Below are 20291 nucleotides of genomic sequence, written 5' to 3'. Positions count from 1 at the left end.
ACGGCACTAGCCGCGTTCTGTCCAAGCTTAGCCAATCCACAGAGAGAGCATGTCGCAGGTGTCCGCGTCTTTTGAAGTATGAAGTTTCGTGGACGAATAGTAGACATCGTGTGCATTCAGCAGCTATCTAGTGAGTTGCGATGCCATATTTGCGAACAAGCTATTTGTTGAATATTATAATAATTCGCAACATTGCACCTTTGTTGTTGGTAAAATGTCAGTGTCATATACGAGTATTGAGTATCGTGCACCTTGCTCTACATTACAGAAATCGTGCACACAGTTTCTAAACTAGCTAAGGATGTCACCTTGCGCATCACTACGGATTGTGTCTACTTCATTCTAAATGAAGACGCTGTAAGCGGCGGCGGGTGGCTTTGGGCTGACATACCGCAGGTAAATTACGTGGTGTTTTGAATTCCTTTCAACAATATGCAGTTAGACACTTGCAAAACATCGCTTTCTCTGCTATTTATTTCCAGGAAACCCTGTTTCAAGAGTACAACATGCAAGGTGTCTCAGAGGAATTTAACGAGATATATCTCGATGTTGTCGCTGACCACATTGTGAAAGCACTGAAGTCAGCAGCAGCTGCGAAGTCGCTAAAGGTTAAGCTGACTAAAAGGCAAACTCCTTGCTTAAGTTTCGAAATAGAATTGGTAAGAGTGCTGACTTTTGATGACGATTTCTGCCGTTAATTTTTTTGGTTGAGATTGTAGCCTCAAGAATATGCCTGTAACTCCCGTTTTACGTACGTCCTGACACTCACAGCCATCACTAGTCTCAACATCTCGAACTGTTGTTCACGACGTGCCAGTGTCCGTGATACCACGAAGGCTGTGGAGTAACTTTGCTCAACCAGATGTGGAAGAAGGCGATGTGAGTTTTGCTTTTCCATGCCTGCTTACAAATCGTGCTTAAGTGATAATTCAGCATCTACAGCTACTACTGCGTCTACCAGAAGTGTTTACTAACCAAGTTATCTGTTTATTTTGCAATAGTGCAAGCTGCTTTTGCCTAATGAATTGACACAGACTGTTTGTGCGTATGATTTAATTTTGCTGAAGACTGCTTTACACATAAGGACAATAATGATGAACATGCAGGGGAACAAGTGGCCAACAGTGATCGTACATTAGGAATGTAGCTGGAGCCAACATTTATTTATTTACTTATTAATTAATTAATTAATTAATTAAGTAATTCAAAAGAACCTTACAGGCCCTATTGACTTGCCTTCCGTAGGCCACAGTTATTCAATTATGAAATGAAATGTCCTGTTTCAAAGCAGGTTCAAGTTGAAAGCTAGGCATTGCAAGCCTTTGCTGCATTAGAGTTATTAAGTCATTTTAAAAGAAACAGATGCTGCTGTGTTAATGCATTTACACTAGTGCATCATGATTATCATTTTGTGCAGATAGTTACCCACATGCCATCATTAAAGGTGATGAAAAACGTTGTGGACAAAATGAAGAACCTGAGTTCATATGCGGTAAGAATGCTGAAATATGCTTAATATTTAAATGTTTAAGCCTCTGATATTAGAGTAGAGTTGCCACTTGGCTGGTTTTTCACAGGCACAGCCAGTTTTTCTCGCACGGTGTTGGCTTGACCACAACACCGGCGTGCCATTTGTCAGTTTTACATTTCTCCCTAAATCTGCACATAACTTTTATTGTAAGTGCTTGTCAGGCATTTGTACAATGCAAATAACTGGATTGTCACAAGGGGATTCATTTCTTTGAACTGTTTGATGTCGTGAAACTGTCATGCTATCCTAAGTGGCAAGACTGACAAGTCCATCTGATCTCTTTCTTTTTTCTTCTGAGTGTTCTATGTGGCCAAGTGCAACTTCTGCTTCCCTCTGATAAGGCTTCTCAGTGGACACCCTCTATTGGTGCCCGTCACGTCAACTGGCATGATCAGTTTGCATCACATGAGTGAAATGGATGTACATTGTTCTTTCTCCTGACCTCATGCAATCTTGGGCTATGGAAATCATGCTCAGCTGTATTTCAGTTTTTTTTTTAATTTTAGATGTGTACCAAATTTTATTTAAAGTCTATCAATAAATTTCATTCGTGCAAGGTTTCCACTCGGCGTATCAGCACTTTATTATATACTAAAGTACAAATACAATTACAATAAAAATACAGAGTGAAAACATATGTTTTCACTTTGTATGTTTTGTATGAAAACATATGTTTTCACTTAGCCCTTAACAGCGAAGCTGTTAAGGGCTAAGTGAAGCTGTTAAGGGCTAACAGGGGCTGTTAAGGGCTAAGCTGTTAAGCTGTTAAGGGCTAACAGCGAAGCTGTTAAGGGCTACTTTCTTGATTATTGTGACTGCATGTAGAAAAAAACATCCCGAAGATAGTGCAATGCCAGGTCGACCCACGGCAGAGTTAACGCCGGCGTTAAGCACTCCCCATACGTGGGCCGGTCCCAAAGATAGTGCAATACTGGACCGACCCATGGCGGAGGTGAAGCAGGCATTAAGCACTCCCCACACGTGCGCGGATCCCGAATATAGTGCAATGCAGGCTGACCTGCGGCAGAGGTGCAGTTTGCCATTAAGGGGCTCACATGCACAGCTTAGCTGGTCACCCTTCTTACAAAGTGGAAGGGCACCGAGTTTTTTTTTTATTAGTTGCTTTTTGTGATGTGTGCTATAAAAAGTGCATTTGTGTGTTTGCTTAGTGTTTATTTCGATACTGAGCTGGTAGTGGTGGCAGTGTCCTGATGGCTAGTACCATAGCCTTCTGCATTAACGCAGAAAGTTATGCTGTGAATGCTAACTTTGTTGTGAACTCGCATAAGTGCTTTAGTTTTAGTATAACTTTTGCTCTTATTAAAGATAACTTGTGTGCAGAAATGCTTATTGTATATATATCCTTGTCTTTCAGTATCATTTGTTTATACTAAACATGTTTGTCGTGCTTAACATTGCTTGAAGGGCTAGTGAGTGTACAGTTGGCCATTATCAGCTATATAAAAACTTGTGGATGTAGTCAAAAAAGAAAGGCTGAACTGGAAGTTCCTTGCAAAGATCCCCTATCGTGACCCTTTTTCTTCCCCTTCCCTTACGTGGAGTAGCAGGCCAGATGCTCCATTTTCCAGCTGACCTCTCTACATTTTCCAATCATTAAACTACTTCTTCTTCTTCTTGTTTTTTCTTCATATCAGACCATAACAATCTCCAGCGATCATGGAATGACTGTATCTGTTCAAACAGACATGGTCACTGTGACTACACATTTCAAAGGACTGCAGTTCCCTCTTTCTCGTAAGTCTGATTTAGATATCGCACAGATTTTGCTCTTGAAGCTCTTATCTGTTCTGATGTTTATGAACAATTTGCAAAATGTGATGGGAAGCTGCAGTGGCACCTCCATCAGGTTCAGTTCAGACAAAATACATTACCAATTGCACAAGGTCTGGTGGTTATAAATAGCATATTTATGACTAACTTCATCAATGTAAGTTTTGTTTGAAAATGAGGATATGTTAAGGTATGCTTTCAACAGTTTTTCTGGCAAATGATATCAGTGATGGCATGGTGGAGAAATGGGGTACCTTGAAGCCTTGCCTAGCGTAAGTGCTCTGGATTTTGTGTGACAGCATAAGATTTTGAACAGTCCCTTCCCACGATGCAGAACAGGTTGTCTATCTATGCTCCAGCCTTTGTGAATGAAGCTCCCTTATGTTAACACATTTTCTTCAGTCTTGGCTCATTATGTACACAATTCTACATAGGCTAAATTTATCTGTTTGTGTGCAGTTATTCTTTAGGGCCACTAAACCGGTCTGCATGTTCTGAATTTCCCACCCACATTTACACTCAAACAGCAATGCTGCCACCTCTGCTCAGCTTGCCTCATCACACCATTAGCTCACATTTCATTTGCTTCTGTCTCTGCTATTGCTAATCCTTTTCAGAATCCTTGCAGTAGAATGCTCTCTGATGACGCTTTACAACATCTGAGGTTAAGCTAAAATTTTTGTAGGGCCTAGTGAGGTACCTTAAAGCATGTTCATGTAAGCTTTACTGATAAAAGTATCCTTGTTTAGAACATCAACACATTCTCGGTCATGGCATTATGATCTTAAGTATTTGCCTAAAATTTGGATGTTGGAGATGCGTAATAAGAAAAAATAAAGAACAGCTAACCTGCCAGCGTTCTTCGCTTGGACTGTTTTGTCGTTGAAACATTTACTGGCAGTGTTATGAGGTGCCGGGCCAGTTTCATGGTTATTTACGTGTGGTGTGACTTAGTGTACTTATTTTGCCTTGTCGTACACACCTGTGCTAACTGCAGCCTCCAGTGAAGTCACATGAAATTTGAGCGACTGCCCCTGCTAAGGCAGAATACCTTACTCATTAGTAGCTGCAGCTGAACATGGAAAAAAAAGAAGACATTGATAGCCATCTTATTATGTGGTGCCACATCATGTTGTGGTGTTGTGACATTTTTAACTGTTAAAGAATAAAAAAATATACAATGTTATTTTCTTGTAATCGTTTTTATATCTGTTGAATGCTTTTCTGGTATCATTGGTTGTATTGCTGTGTGCAAGCATTAATTGAGCATTGCTCACATTACCTTTGCTAGAAGAATGTTGCAAGATTCTATGTTAATTTTGGCTTGCACATTTTCTCGAGTGCGAACAATGCAAAGTTACTTCAAAGATGGAGTTGTCAGCATGATGAAGATAAGATTTCATTAGCCCTTCTTAGCATACTGAATGACAACTTTGGTTGCAACCCGCTGTGGTTGCTTAGTGGCTGTGGTGTTGGGCTGCTAAGCACGAGGTCGTGGGATTGAATCCTGGCCACGGTGGCCGTGTTTCGGTGGGGCCATTGGAATATGACCCTGGCAACGTTTAACGCTAGAACGTTATCTAGTGAGGCGAGTCTAGCAGTGCTATTGGAGGAATTAGAGGGCAGTAAATGGGATATAATAGGGCTCAGTGAAGTTAGGAGGCCAAAAGAAACATATACAGTGCTAAAAAGCGGGCACGTCCTGTGCTACCGGGGCTTAGCAGAGAGACGAGAACTAGGAGTCAGATTCCTGATTAATAAGAACATAGCTGGTAACATACAGGAATTCTATAGCATTAACGAGAGGGTGGCATGTCTTGTTGTGAAACTTAATAAGAGGTACAAAATGAAGGTTGTACAGGTCTACGCCCCTACATCTAGTCATGATGACCAGGAAGTCGAAAGCTTCTATGAAGACGTGGAATCGGCGATGGGTAAAGTCAAAACAAAATACAGTATACTGATGGGTGATTTCAATGCCAGGGTAGGCAAGAAGCAGGCCGGAGACAAGTCAGTGGGGGAATATGGCATAGGCTCTAGGAATAGCAGAGGAGAGTTATTAGTAGAGTTTGCAGAACAGAATAATATGCGGATAATGAATACCTTTTTCCGCAAGCGGGTTAGCTGAAAGTGGACGTGGAGGAGCCCGAATGGTGAGACTAGAAATGAAATCGACTTCATACTCTGCGCGAACCCTGGCATCATACAAAATGTAGACGTGCTCGGCAAGGTGCGCTGCAGTGACCATAGGATGGTAAGAACTCGAATTAGCCTTGACTTGACTAGTGTACTTGAGGAGGGAACGGAAGAAACTGGTACATAAGAAGCCAATCAATGAGTTAGCGGTAAGAGGGAAATTAGAGGAATTCCGGATCAAGCTACAGAACAGGTATTCGGCTTTAACCCAGGAAGAGGACCATAGTGTTGAAGCAATGAACGACAATCTTATGGGCATCATTAAGGAGTGTGCAATAGAAGTTGGTGGTAACGCCGTTAAACAGGAAACCAGTAAGCTATCGCAGGAGACGAAAGATCTGATCAAGAAACGCCAATGTATGAAAGCCTCTAACCCTACAGCTAGAATAGAACTGGCAGAACTCTCTAAGTTAATCAACAAGCGTAAGACAGTGGACATAAGGAACTATAATATGGATAGAATTGAACAGGCTCTCAGGAACGGAGGAAGCCTAAAAGCAGTAAAGAAGAAACTAGGAATAGGCAAGAATCAGATGTGTGCGTTAAGAGACAAAGCCGGCAATATCGTTACTAATATGGATGAAATAGTTCAAGTGGCTGAAGAGTTTTATAGAGATTTATACAGTACCAGTAACACCCACGACGATAAGGTGAGAGAGAATAGTCTAGAGGAACTTGAAATCCCACAAGTAACACCGGAAGAGGTAAAGAACGCCTTGGGAGCTATGCAAAGGGGGAAGGCGGCTGGGGAGGATCAGGTAACAGCAGATTTGTTGAAGGATGGTGGGAACACTGTCCTAGAAAGATTGGCCGCCCTATATACACAATGCCTCATGACCTCGAACGTACCGGAATCTTGGAAGAACGCTAACATAATCGTAATCCATAAGAAAGGAGACGCCAATGACTTGAAAAATTATAGACCGATCAGCTTACTGTCCGTTGCCTACAAAGTATTTACTAAGGTAATCGCAAATAGAATCGGGAATACCTTAGACTTCTGTCAACCAAAGAACCAGGCAGGATTCCGTAAAGGCTACTCAACAATAGACCATATTCACACTATCAATCAGGTGATAGAGAAATGTGCGGAATATAACCAACCCTTATATATAGCCTTCATTGATTACGAAAAAGCATTTGATTCAGTCGAAACCTCAGCAGTCATGAAGGCACTACGGAATCAGGGTGTAGATGAGCCATATGTAAAGATGCTAGAAGCTATGTATAGCGGTTCCACAGCCACCGTAATCCTCCACAAAGAAAGCAACAAAATCCCAATAAAGAAAGGCGTCAGACAGGGAGATACGATATCTCCAATGCTATTCACAGCATGCTTATAGGAGGTATTCAGAGACCTGGAGTGGGAAGAATTGGGGATAAAGGTTGATGGAGAATACCTTAGCAACTTGCGATTCGCGGATGATATTGCCTTGCTTAGTAACTCAGGAGACCAATTGCAATGCATGCTCACTGACCTGGAGAGGCAAAGCAGAAGGGTGGGTCTGAAAATTAATCTACAGAAAACTAAAGTATTGTTTAACAGTCTCGGAAGAGAGCAGCAGTTTAAGATAGGTAGCGAAGCACTGGAAGTGGTAAGGGAATACATCTACTTAGGGCAGGTAGTGACCACGGATCCGGATCATGAGACTGAAATAACCAGAAGAATAAGAATGGGCTGGGGTGCGTTTGGCAGGCATTCTCAAATCATGAACAGCAGGTTGCCACTATCCCTCAAGAGGAAAGTGTATAACAGCTGTGTCTTACCAGTACTCACCTACGGGGCAGAAACCTGGAGGCTTACGAAAAGGGTTCTGCTGAAATTGAGGACGACGCAACGAGCTATGGAAAGAAAAATGATAGGTGTAACGTTAAGGGATAAGAAAAGAGCAGATTGGGTGAGGGAACAAACGCGGATAAATGACATCTTAGTTGAAATCAAGAAAAAGAAATGGGCATGAGCCGGACATGTAATGAGGAGGGAAGATAACCGATGATCATTAAGGGTTACGGACTGGATTCCAAGGGAAGGGAAGCATAGTAGGGGGCGGCAGAAAGTTAGGTGGGCAGATGACATTAAGACGTTTGCAGGGACAACATGGCCACAATTAGCACATGACCGGGGTAGTTGGAGAAGTATGGGAGAGGCCTTTGCCCTGCAGTGGGCGTAACTAGGCTGATGATGATGATGATGAAATGCGAAAACACCTGTGTACTTAAGTTTAGGTGCACATTAAAGAACTCCAGGGGAGTGGGGTATTCTGTAAGAGTCCACGTAATAGGCTCCTACAGTATACGTCCCCAGGTGGTGCAAATTTCTCGAGCCCCTCAGTACAGTGTGCATCATAATCAGATACATAGTAGTTTTGGCACGTAAAACTCCATAATTTAATTTTTGTTTATCTTTGGTTGTAGGCACACAGTTCTTCTGTCTTTTTTTTTTTTCTCATGTTGATAAACAGGCTTATGTATTGCAATGAACGACCAGGTGATGTGACTCAGAAGATTAGGAGAAAATGCTTTATTAAAGGTGGTGGGCTGTCCTTGAAATTCAATTCGCTGTTGCCTTGAGCCTAAGTTAGGTGAGAACTCCAACTCGCCCAGTTCTCGCGACTCGCACAATGAGAAGCAGGTGAAGTCTACCGACAGGAGAGATGCATATATGCTCTGAACAATGCAAGATTAGTCTACTTCAGCTTGTACGCAGGCTAGTTTGCTTATTCATGGAGCCTCTGACTTGTATTTTACTGTATGATTACAATAAACATTTATACTCACTGGTCCCTTTAACCTGCTAAAGTTTTTACAGCTGCACTGACATCAAAGTGGCATCATTAGTTGATCTCTGCCTTACAGGTGATGGCACCGTTTCTCACGATGGTGTTTACGAAGCTCGCATTGATTTGCGAAAATTGGTGCCAGTGCTTTTGGCACAGCAGCTGAATCCAAGACAGGTTACATGCAGTAAGTTCAGCTGTTTCTTATGTGTCAATTCAGCTTCTAAAACGGCATACACGCAGAAAAAAAAAAGCTAAGTAGTTATGTATTGTGAAGGCCATGACCGCCATAGAAGACGTAAGGGGACACTATGATGGAAGGGACAGTGTTGTCTGGAATTAGGCACCAATTGGGCAAAGAAAGAAGTGAGCTTGATTCAATCTGCCTTTTTCATTTTCCTGTGCTTCCCTCTGCCTCATGCTGCTAGAAACGTTTTGGAAGGGTGCCGGGGCTTTTGCCGATTGATTCGTGTGCATGCGCCCACATTGAGTGTGTGTCAGTTGTGCATTTCGTGGATCGTGAATCATTATTAATGGATTCTCCTGGACAGAATGTTGTTCCTTGAAGCCATGAAGCACTCTGTGACTACTGGGTGAGCAGGCCTGAGTGCGCTGTTGTGCAAACAGTGCGGCCTATAAAGGCACGCTGAGCTCCCTTTGCCGACACGGCTGCCTTGGAGTTTGTTGTCGCTGATTTCTGCACTTGGAGCTCGCTTTTTATGTTCTTTTTAAAGATTATTTAGATATTTCGCAAATTCAAGGAGTCTTCGAGCGCAGCCTTCCGTGCCAGATTTATCAAAGCGGTGCACTGGTTTACATCGACATCTACTGACACAGACCATTCATAGCGTCAAATAATGTGGGAAAGATGCATCGCTGATATGAAATAATGTCAAAACATAGCAAAACATACATATATGTGCATATGTGTTGATCCACCCTGAGACGAGTCAAAATGAGCCGCCGAACCACTTAAACAACGGCAACTGTGATCCAGATAACATATTACGGGCTGTTAATTTATTTCTGATTCTCACTTTTCTTTAACTCCATCATACAGTTTGCGCATGCTATAAAACGTTATTAGAGAAAACTGTGCTCGCATAAATTAAGTGCTCTATTGTTCTTTCGCGAAAACGCGGATATCATCACTGATACCGTTGGTATAACTGAGCGAGATGGTTGTTTATGCTGCTGTATACCAAATGCACCGTCTCTTGTTTCTTGTTTGACGCAGAAGTAAACAGTACATATCTTTAATTGAGAAATGTGTCAGCATAACAACACATACAGACCCACCGAATGCGACGAGCATCCTACCGTACGGTATGGTGACGTACAGATGTTGGCACAGTGCTGTGTCGCCGCTTGCCGCTTATTGTGTATGTGCCGTGCAAAGTGAAGTGTAGTTCATTTCAAATCGCTAAGGAAAGAACTGAAATATAAAAAGTAGTTTCCTTAGTTCTAACTGCTTACATTTCACTTCAAGTCCGCCGGTAATGGGTGCATGATGTTAACCTCCGCTCAACAGCATCAACACTGGCTCAAACTTCATGTGCACGGCTTAAGAAAGTTGAAGCTTGTGCATTTAAACTTTGTAGGCATGTTCTGACTTACGTTGAGCACGATTAATTATACATACAAACAAAGGCGCTGTTGCTATCGCATTCTCAGTTCGATGGCCGATCGCACAGAGTTTGGTTGAACGATGGTCGGCACACTGATTTTGTCAGTGCCGTCGACAAGAAAGCCTGTCGCAATGTGACAACTCGTGCTCACCAGTTGCGTCGTTGTCGGCCTGGTATGATAAAATGCTTTCAGCGACGCACTGCACTGAATAGGTCAATCGTTGACGTAAGGGTCTTGTCAATCTCGTATCGACCCAGTGTTATTGTGTTTTAATACGTCAAGTCAGGCACATGCTGCCACAGCCAGCAAGTGAGGACCGACGCTGCAAAAAGACTTCATCAGCAACATAATGTTTTTAAGTGTCGCGCAAGTGTAACGCACGGGTTTTTCGTTAAATATGCTAGCCATCGATGAAAGGCGGCAACTACCTGGCTCACGGTGCAGTTCGAACCACTTGGACGAAGCGTTGGCCACTTTCTGTTTTAAAGTTGAGTTGCAGTCTTACGCTACGCACGTTTTCGGCACCACAACGATGTCGAGCTACCAGTGGAGTTCCAATGTGGTACATGGCACGAGTGTGTGCAGCGGTGCGTGACCGAGCGATCATTTTTTTTTTCAGGGGACTTCTTCGCGTGCCGCGCACGACCCTTCCAAAACATTTCGCGACTAATCTGCCAGGGCAGGGTGCATGCGCCGTCGCGCTATGAAAAAGGCGGGTTAAGGCATGCTATCAAGCTGGTGCAAGAAGCTCCTGTCTGGCTACAGGACCAAATGGCATATTCAGTTGAGCCATGACTGGAGTTTAAGTTGTTGAACCAAATCCATACTGGCATTCTGGCTCAAACCAAACCTGAACCCATATTAGTATACTTGGTTCATATGAGTGGCTCAATTTGTTGGCTGAGTTAGTACATGTTGTACATGTCAGCAAACAGGAAGGAAAACAGAAAAAAGAAAAACATGAGGAACAAAGAGACAACAACACCATTCCTGTCACTTTGTTTCTTCCCTATGGTGTTTTCTGGTTTCCTTTCTGTTTGGTGGTATTTCACCAAGTAATGGTATTTTTAGAACATGCCTGAATGTGAACTTAACCTGAACTGAAAATAATAATGGCTACTGGCTAAGAATGAAGCAGTTCATGCATATAGAGTGGCATGGGAGTCAAGAAATGCATTGGGATAACAGCAGTTTCCTTCAAGGTTATTAGGCTAAACAATGGTTTCCTTCAACAGTCAACATGCCCTGCTGCTTTTTCACTCCTTAAGACAGTTTATATTGTCATCCTGTAGTGATGGTAAAAATAAAACTGCCAAAAGTGCCAGTAAAAAATTTAACTCCTTATTGGGGGAACTTGTGCTCCACACAAACAAGCAACACTCAAGGCACAAAGATAGTGGTGAGCACAGTCGTTGGTTGTTGAAATCTGATTTACGGGTGAATTGTGTCAGATATTTATGCAGGAGTCATCGTACATTCCAGCATGATCAATGGTGCTTGTGTATGTTCCAGAATGTACATGTACACACTTGTTATCATCGCTTACGCGATCTGATTAGGCAAAATTCTTTCACTATAGAATCGGTGATGTTTTTGAAATTTTGGATACATGTAGGCATGTTTTGCTCTGAGCGGTAACTTCGTAAACTAGTTAGACTGTGAAAAATGGTCACCGCAATAAGTATAAACAATCTGTCAATATTTTTGGTACAGGTGCTGTATACAGGGACTGTATTCCCATACAATCACTTTTGGTATATCACTGTCATATCACTTGAGAAATGTTATCAACTTGCTTTTGTGACATGAGTCTTAGGTGGGCAGTGCTTGTAGGTGACGGTAGGCAGTTTTAGCTTATTATTTATGATCCACTTTGCTCAGACACATGTATCCTAACAGGTGTACCATGACTCTCAGCAGAAACCAGACTGTGCTTGTACACAACGCTCATGCCAGCAGCAGAAACCAGAATACTGCCCTCACTTTGCTAGTAATGCTGTGATGGGGCCTATTTGGTGGAACATAATGGCTAGATGTTCTACTTTGTAGTGTAAAAAAGGACAGATAATAAAGTTCAATCTGTGTGTTGGGCATTGCTTTCCTTAAATTTTTTTCTGTCTTCTGAATTCTGTACATAAGCCACATGTGAGTTCGTGCATCACTTTGTCTGTGCATACTTGCCAACATCCCTGAATTTTTAGTAACGTTTTACAAAAGATAAATTCTGTTGATGAAAATGATTTAAAGCTCTTGAAAGATGGGCATGGTGCGACATTACAATATGCATGCAAAAAATTGTGATGGTACGTGTGCCACCCTCTTGTGGCTGCATGCACCAGGCGAACATAAATCATAGAGCACTTGATCTGGGCAAGTTTACTCGAAAATGTTCCTAAAGCAGGTGAAATAGGCCACAGCAAAATCGCTGATAATGTCACCGTGATCAGAAAACATTGCACTGCTTGTCAGTATCTCCTGTTGTAACTCTGATGCTGCTTGCGTGCTGCATCCAAAGATGTGTTCCACCTCCCCCTCCCACATACCATGATCACTGGATATTTACGAATTTTCGCGTTCATAGGTTGGCAGGTATACCTGTGCCACCTTGTAGTTAACCTGTCCTTTGTTGTGCTACGAAGCAGTGCATCTAGCCATAATCTCACTCTACTGCCAAGCTAAATACTGAGCAAATGTGATAATGCAACCTGTTGGCTTTGTTTGAACATCGCAGCCTAGGTGATCGTGCACTGCTGAAGTCCTTGCAATGCAGTTATCACAAACTCAAGTTCAAAGCAGTTATTGCATTGCTTGAGCACACAGAATGTGAGCAGAGTGTACCATAAGTGACGTCAAGCTAGAGCAGTTTATTAATTGCGTGTATTCTACTACAAATCAGCCCTAGTGATGTGTTTGGCAGGATGCCCTAATTGAGGCCTTGTAAACCAGTTGGCTGTGATGGAAGCAGTATTACAAATGGGAAAGAAAGTAAAAAATATGTGATAGAAGAGGTGTCACTAGTACCACCAAAATGAATGCACCAACCGGCATAAGACGAAGTGTGAGTAGTGAAAGCTGCCCTTTCTGTTAACTACCATACTTGTACGTAAATAACATGACCACAAATATAATGCGAGGGGAGACTTTCAGCTTCTCCCAAAAGGAAAAAAATATATATTACAATTATACATGTCACAAACCCTAGGTGCGTTCTGAGGCTGGAAAGTTCTAAAGAAACCTTGTGTTACATTTATACAAATACTGTATACTTAAGTGGGTTGTAGCAGTAAATTATGAATAATACTTGCATTTTCCCTTCAGATCATGCAATGTTATGAAGATTGTGTACATAATATTAGTAACTTATTGTGCCACATCTGTATCTATTCTTGTGGTGCATTTGCAGGCTCTTTAAGTGCCATTCCCATGTTTTCCTCTGCTTTCAGAAATTGCACACAAGAAGTTGTGCCACATCACTTTCAACCATGACTACGGTTCCTTGCAGTACTTACTACCATGCGTGTATAGCTAGGCAAAGCAAAGATTGTACTGTTTTTCCGTCACATGCTACCTGTTGCTTTTTCTAGTTATTTACACATCTCAACTTACAACTGTTTATGCCTATTTTTGGTGTGCAGTAACACAAAAACTCGCATTACAGTTGGATGGCCAATTGACACTGGCAAAGTTCTCCAGAATGCGGTGATACAGTGCATGATACCCTAGTTATACAGGTATTCTAAGCTCACTTATAGCATAACACAGTTATGTTTGCTTACAAGGCATATGAAGTAATTGCTGTATGTAGTTATTGTAGCCAACATAGTGACTGGTTTAGAACGACAGAAAGCTGAGCTAGTTGGTAAGGATTCATTATGCAAGAAAGGGGAGGCGTGCAGACAGGACATAGAAGAAGAGAAGTGGACAACATGAATGTGGCGTTCATGTTGTCCACTTCTCTTCTTTTGTGTCCTGTCTGCACGCCTCCCATTTTTTGCATAGTGACTGGCGCAGGGTGTCTACCAACCAGGAAAACAGGGAATTCTCAGGGATATTGAAGTCTGGAAAAACTTTGCGAAAACTCAAGGAATTTGTGCTTCAATCAGGGAAACTTAGCTGTCATTTTATTGAAAGGGAACGAAAGTCTCCCTACTGCTGGCTCGAGTAAAACAAGAGGAATCGTAACGAATTTTCTTTGAGGCCGTGTCTTCGGCTGGAGGAGTTTCCGGCTTGAGATTTTCCGGACGCCCGATTTTTGTGAGATGCCCGATAATGCGGACGATTTCGCGGCACCACTAGGTTCCCCATCGAGTCAATGTATAAGAACATCTGTAATTTGAGACGCAAGAACCCTTCGCTGTCCGATTTTCCGGACTTTCTGCCGCGGCATTAATCGAAACCAACACCGCCGTTTTCATTATCTCGCCGCCTCGAACCAGCGCTCTCGCACGCAGATCTGCTGGCAGCCGTAGCCATGCTTTTCATTGGAAGAATTCGCCGCTGTCAGTAATGGCACCGACTCCGCCTCTGTAATCCTCGCGATTGGCTTCTAAGCTTAGAAAGCATGGGGCGTTGCATAATGCCGGTTCCTGAAAGGCAGCTTCGCTTCAGCACAGCAATGTTCCGCGGTGAAGCGTACGTGAAGTAGTGCGGTGAAGCTTGACAAGCGTGGGAAGAAGCAATTGCCATGGGACAGAGTACATATTCCATAATTATACACGCCTGCACCCGCCGTCTCCTGTCACAGTACGAGCACCGATATGCCTAATAAGTGTACTGGCAGGCCTTCAGAGCTTTTTCGGACGTGCCTGAGGGATTTGAGCCTTTAAGGACATAAAAGACATGCGTTCATTTTTTCGGACTGCCCGATCTGATTTTTCGGACGTTTTCGGGGCCGCTAGGGAGTACCGAAAATCGGACGTTGATTGTACAACTGACCAAGAGGACGCTTCAAATGGTCCGTGGGTCGAACGTGCGGCGGAACGAGGACAAGAACAGAAATGACCGCCGCATTGAGGAATGATGAGGAAAGGAACTGTGCCAGCTCTTGTTTAAAGGAGCTTGAGCTCAAAAAGCTAAGTGTTGGCTGACGCAGAGATGCAGGTGACGCTCATCCAAACCAAAATACACTCTTGAAAGCAGTGAAGCACGAAACGGAGGCATTGTGCGTGGGCTAAGCATATGTGAGGACAGTTGAGGTTGACTTTCCAACTGCTGAGAAAATCTCACTTGTGAAAAAGTTTGGGCCTAATACCATTGATCTTGCTATCATTTGATAGAAATAGCTCATTTTCGAAAATTTTTGCTTCTGTATACATCTTTTTATTCGTATATGAAAGTGCTCGACTCGATTTACAATAGGCTTTATCATTTTTCTTTTTCGAAAATATTTTATTTGCTGTGCATTTTACTATCTCCTACCTTCAGTTTTCTATTTCGAATAACATAAACACTGCTCCTTACTATTCAAACTGGATTAAGTTTCTTTTTTTAATTTTTTTAATATGCTTACTTGAGTGACAGCATTGGGCGACGTGGTGTCAGCCTGTCATGACATAAAATAAAGTTCTGTGTCGCTCAGGGAAAACCTGAAAAACTCAGGAAATTTGAAGATGTCAACTTGGTAGACACCCTGCTGGCGTTAAGTATTTAGTCTGAGTGGAAATGCTGTAACTGAAAATCACGTTTATTACACCTGTGCAACTACAGTGGTACAAGTTTGTTGGCAAAGGCTACCTGCAAGACTTTGGAAAAGCGGTGACATGCATTGTTATACAGAATACATAGCGCAGAAATAACAAAGGACTGGTTGAGACAGGAAAAGCACCGACTTTCAACTAAGGTTTTATTGCGGATCCTGAGCATATATATACACACATATAAATCTGCAGAACCTTAGTAAAAGATCAGTACTAAGTCATAAAACCTTAGTTGAAAGTCAGTGCAAGTCCTGTCTTGACCTGTCCTTTGTTCTTTCTGTGCTATGTATTCTGTATAACGATTAATTGCCAACATGCCCAAACTTTTTCCCTCCTGAAGTGACATGCATCTTTGCAGGAACGCTGCAATGCTATTTTGCTTTGAAAGCCGGATACCACTAAGAGACCATCAGGTTTTTAGGAATACAGATTGTTGTGTCGAATAGATGTTTCTGCTCATTCAATGTTAAGAGAGTTTGCCTTACAAGAGTAGCTGCTGTAAGTAGTCTCCTGCATTGGCAGTAGTTGTGCCACTACAGTAATGCCTCACAAATTCATTTCCCAGTCTGCTTCCTTCATGTTATCTTGTGCAACTATCCCTTTTCAGCTGGACAAAGTGAAAAGTGATGGTAAAGGTGAATACAATAAAACTAATTAATTTAGAGACTCTGGTAATGTGGCTCTAAACAGTTAGGCTGCCATTTCACTATGCGGCTTTGCCTTTGTCTTTAGGCAGCACTGGCTTACAGAGTGAATTATGCACAGCCACAACTCTTTCATTACACATCGCAGTGGGTGGCTTACATGGCAGGTCCATTGAATTTCTTCGAATTGGGCATAATCTACCCCTCAGGAGTACATATTGATTGCTGGCCTTTTCTGCCTTTTCTCTGAATGGACATTGTAAGATGCGCAAGTCTGGATTTCAGCGAGTTTATTAGTGGTAAACGCATTTTTCTGGCGTGAACAAATCACATTGCTTCAAAATGAGAGCCACATGTTAGATGAAGTGCGAGTAAAATTGTAGAGCTAAAATTGAACTCTCTTGTGTGGTATAGCACATGAAGTAATATTTTTGGCCAAAGCGTATACTCAAATACCTGCTAGATTCAGACAATCCCAGGATAGGTCAAAAACATAATTAGCGAAAGCTTCTGCACGGGCACAAAGGGCGCCCCCAAGCCAATCGTCGAGCATGGGCGGTATGAGGGAAAGCCTAACGAGACCTTAGATGAGGACTTCACTATACAAGAGATTAGAGCAGTGCTGCAAAAACTCAATACGAAATCGGCCCCGGGGCCAAACGAGATTAATAACAAGATGCTAAGAAACCTGGATGATCAGGCAATAGAGATTATTACGGAATACATAAATGAATGCTAGGCCAAGGGCGCCATACCACAACAGTGGAAGGAAGCACAGGTTATACTTATTCCTTAACCCGGCAAACCAATTAATATAGCAAATCTACGGCCGATATCTCTCACCTCTGGCACAGGAAAGCTTATGGAGCTTGCATTCCTTATCAGATTAAACAATTACCTCGAAGAAAACTAAATATATCCAAATACTATGTTGGGCTTTCGGGCTGGACTTTCCACTCGGGACGTTATGCTGCAAATCAAGCAGCTAGTGCTAGGCAGTAAAGCGAGGTCCACCAGAGCTATATTAGGGTTGGATCTTAAGAAAGCATTTGACAAAGCAGCAAATTCAGCCATTCTCAATCGGGTCAGCAACCTAGACCTAGGAGAAAGGGCATACAATTACATTCGAGACTTGTTAACAAATACGAAGTCTACCCTCACCATGGGGGAACTCGAGTCTGAGGTCAGGGACATGGGCAGTTTGGGTACGCCTCAGGGCTCCGTGATATCGCCCATGCTCTTTAACCTCATTAGGTTAGGATTGTCGTAAAAGCTCGAGGACATCGAAGGAATCAATCACTCCTTATACACGGATGATATTACCATGTGGATCTCGCAAGGCAGTGATGGAGAGATAGAATAGAAATTACAGGAAGCGGTAGATAAAGTGATGGAGTACCTTACAGGCACTGGGCTTGAACGCTTTCCAGAGAAATCAGAGCTTTTCCTTTACAGACCTACCCTCAAGGTCAGGCCGCCCAAGGGATACATCAAGGAGAGAGAGTACGAGGAGATACAGATTCATACAAAGAATGGTGGCGCCATCCCCATTGTTAAACAAATTAGGGTCCTGGGACTCAACATTGAATCGAAGGGAACTAACGACAAAACTCTTGGAAAGCTCGTTACCAAGGTTACTAATGCCATTAGGTTGATCAGGAGAATCACAAACAGATATCGGGGAATGAAGTAGGCTAGCATTGTTAGACTCATTCACTCTTTTGCTCTAAGCCACATCATTTACGTAGCTGCATACCTTAACTGGTACAAGGCAGAAAAGGACAAAATCAATACACTCATAAGGAAAGCTTTTAAGCAGGTCATAGGCTTACCCGAAAGCACCAGTACTGAGAGATTAATGAAGCTGGGCATGCATAACACCTTAGAAGAATTGATTGAAGCTGAGAAGATAGCTCAGTTGGAAAAGCTTGCCAGCACCCGGACTGGCAGAAGCATACTCAAGATATTACGAATTAATTACCATAACCAGCAAGGACACAAGGTTGCATTGGCCAGAGAGATTAGAAGCAGGATTCAAATCCCAAATTTACCCCGGAATTCAATCAGGCTGGAGTATGCACCCGGAATTCAATCAGGCTGGAGAACGAGCAGAGCTAAAGCTCTACTCAAACAGTATGGCAATGACAAGGAAGCGCTATTTGTGGACACCGCGGAGTATTCAAATCAGCAAGCATTTACAGCAGTAGTAATTAATACAAAGCAAAAAAGCATACACACGTGCTCAATCAAAACCAGAGTATCTGAGGTTGCGGAGGAAGTTGCCATCGCTCCTCCCAAATATAGATACATAATTAGAGACTCTCAATCGGCTATACGAAATTACACCAGAGGACGGATATCAGCTGAGGCTGCAAGAATTCTAAGCAGTAAAGCTAAACTCATATCATGTGAGGAATTTCACGACAAGAAAATCATCTGGTTTCCAGCCCATACAACGTGCGAATCCACCACCACCCCAAACTTTAACGAGTTTGCCCACCGTGATGCGCGAGGACTAATTAACCGCACCCGATAAGGTGGGGGGGAGGGAAAGGGAAAGGCTCCGACTGAGGAGGAGATGGAATGGAAGGATAGGGATAGACTCTTCTCATTCAGTGACATTACTCAATTCTATAGAAAGTTGAGGTGTATATATCCACCTCCTAGCCCAAAATTGGATACGTTTCAGGCAGTTGACTGGAGGCGTATTTAAACCAGAACTTACACGAACTCGGTACACCTTAACCGCATGTTTCCGGAATTATACCCTGATGTCAAATGTAAATTATGTGATGATAGAGGAGCCATCCTAGAGTGTATACTCTGGGATTGTGCAATAGTTCAGAGGAGAATTGCAATCCTCACCGGATGAACTAGAGCGTGGTGGAGAGCCACACTGACTAGCTCAGGTCTTCAGGACCAACTTTGGGCCATCCAGCAAGCCCAGGAGGCTACCGAGAGACAGGATCTCTCTGCTACCCCCAGCGTGGCCTAGACCTAGGCCATCAATTGCAGGATAATTAATAAAGTTGTCACACACACACAAGCCAAATTTTATTTTGCTTTCAGCCTAATATTTTGCATCCAGTGAAAATCTATTACTGCATGATTGCCTAGATGGCATGGCTAAAGGTTATTTTTGACTGAAAAACAAATGAAAATGTTTCGTAGTGGCCACATGGCACAGCAGACGATGCACTTAAAGAAGCAGAGGCAATAGTGGCGCCAACTTACAACTGATCCATTAGTTCAATGAATGTACTAGGAATTTTTTTAGGCCATACAGAACTTTTATTAAAAATTATCTGTGGCAGATAGTATACCGTACATTCCGGTGTATAACTTGCACCCCCCCCCCCCCCCACACACACACAATTTTCGAGAGTTTCGAAAAGATTTGTATACAAGTTGTACTGGTATACAAGACGCACCTATTTTAACTTGGTCAGCACGTTGGCACTTGTGTGGCTGCTTGCTGCCACTTTGTTGTGACCTCAAGCAGGTGAGCTGAGAGTCGAGTTTCTTTTCCCCCTCTCATCCAGGACACCGTCAGTGATGGATCAGTGTGGTCACACAGTATTAACCGTGACCTTGAGTAAGATTACTGGCAATATTGAGCAGGCGTGATCAGCCCACGTGCTCTGCCCAAAAGAAGACAGCATGTGAAAGATTGCGGCTCTATAAGGATGGTTGCTTCATGCTTGCTTGACGGTGAAGCGCAAATGCCACATCACTCAAAGGTGGCAGCGAAAGGCATGACAGTAGTGCTCTTCCTTAGCCCAGTTTCAGTTTTCAAAGGGAAATTGCGCGGAATTCATTATGATGCAGAAAGTAGCAGCATAGCTTTTTTTAATGTCTCGAACTAGCTATGTTGGGACGACTGGCTTCAAAACGCATGATTTTATGCACATATAAGACGCACTGGTGACAGTTCTGAAAAAAAAAAAGGAAAAAAAAAAAGACTGAACTAGACTTGTACACCGTAAAGTACGGTAATTCGAATTTTAACTCGGTTTCTCGTAGAGGT

At 42.7% G+C, this 20291-nt stretch overlaps 1 protein-coding gene across 3 annotated transcripts; it reads left to right on the top strand.

The window, feature by feature from the left end:
* Positions 1-13: 13 nt before the first annotated feature.
* Hus1-like (Hus1-like checkpoint clamp component) lies at positions 14-13484 on the top strand. 3 transcript variants are annotated; one of them, XM_055071272.2, is made up of 9 exons: positions 14-130; positions 269-396; positions 483-659; positions 772-879; positions 1418-1492; positions 3187-3286; positions 8375-8482; positions 8847-8888; positions 13368-13484. In XM_055071272.2, exons 1-8 carry the CDS (start codon positions 79-81, stop codon positions 8867-8869), a joined length of 771 nt encoding a protein of 256 aa, XP_054927247.1. In that variant the 5' UTR covers positions 14-78; the 3' UTR covers positions 8870-8888; positions 13368-13484. The 3 variants fall into 3 exon arrangements, with proteins under 3 accessions (XP_054927247.1, XP_050035125.1, XP_054927248.1); XM_050179168.3 differs by lacking the exon at positions 8847-8888; XM_055071273.2 differs by lacking the exons at positions 8847-8888; positions 13368-13484 and adding an exon at positions 11824-12031.
* Positions 13485-20291: the final 6807 nt, after the last annotated feature.

The sequence above is a fragment of the Dermacentor andersoni genome, chromosome 5 (genome assembly GCF_023375885.2).
Source record: "Dermacentor andersoni chromosome 5, qqDerAnde1_hic_scaffold, whole genome shotgun sequence".
In the NCBI taxonomy this organism is placed as follows: Eukaryota; Metazoa; Arthropoda; class Arachnida; order Ixodida; family Ixodidae; genus Dermacentor; species Dermacentor andersoni.
This window is presented reverse-complemented; position numbering and strand designations above follow the sequence as displayed.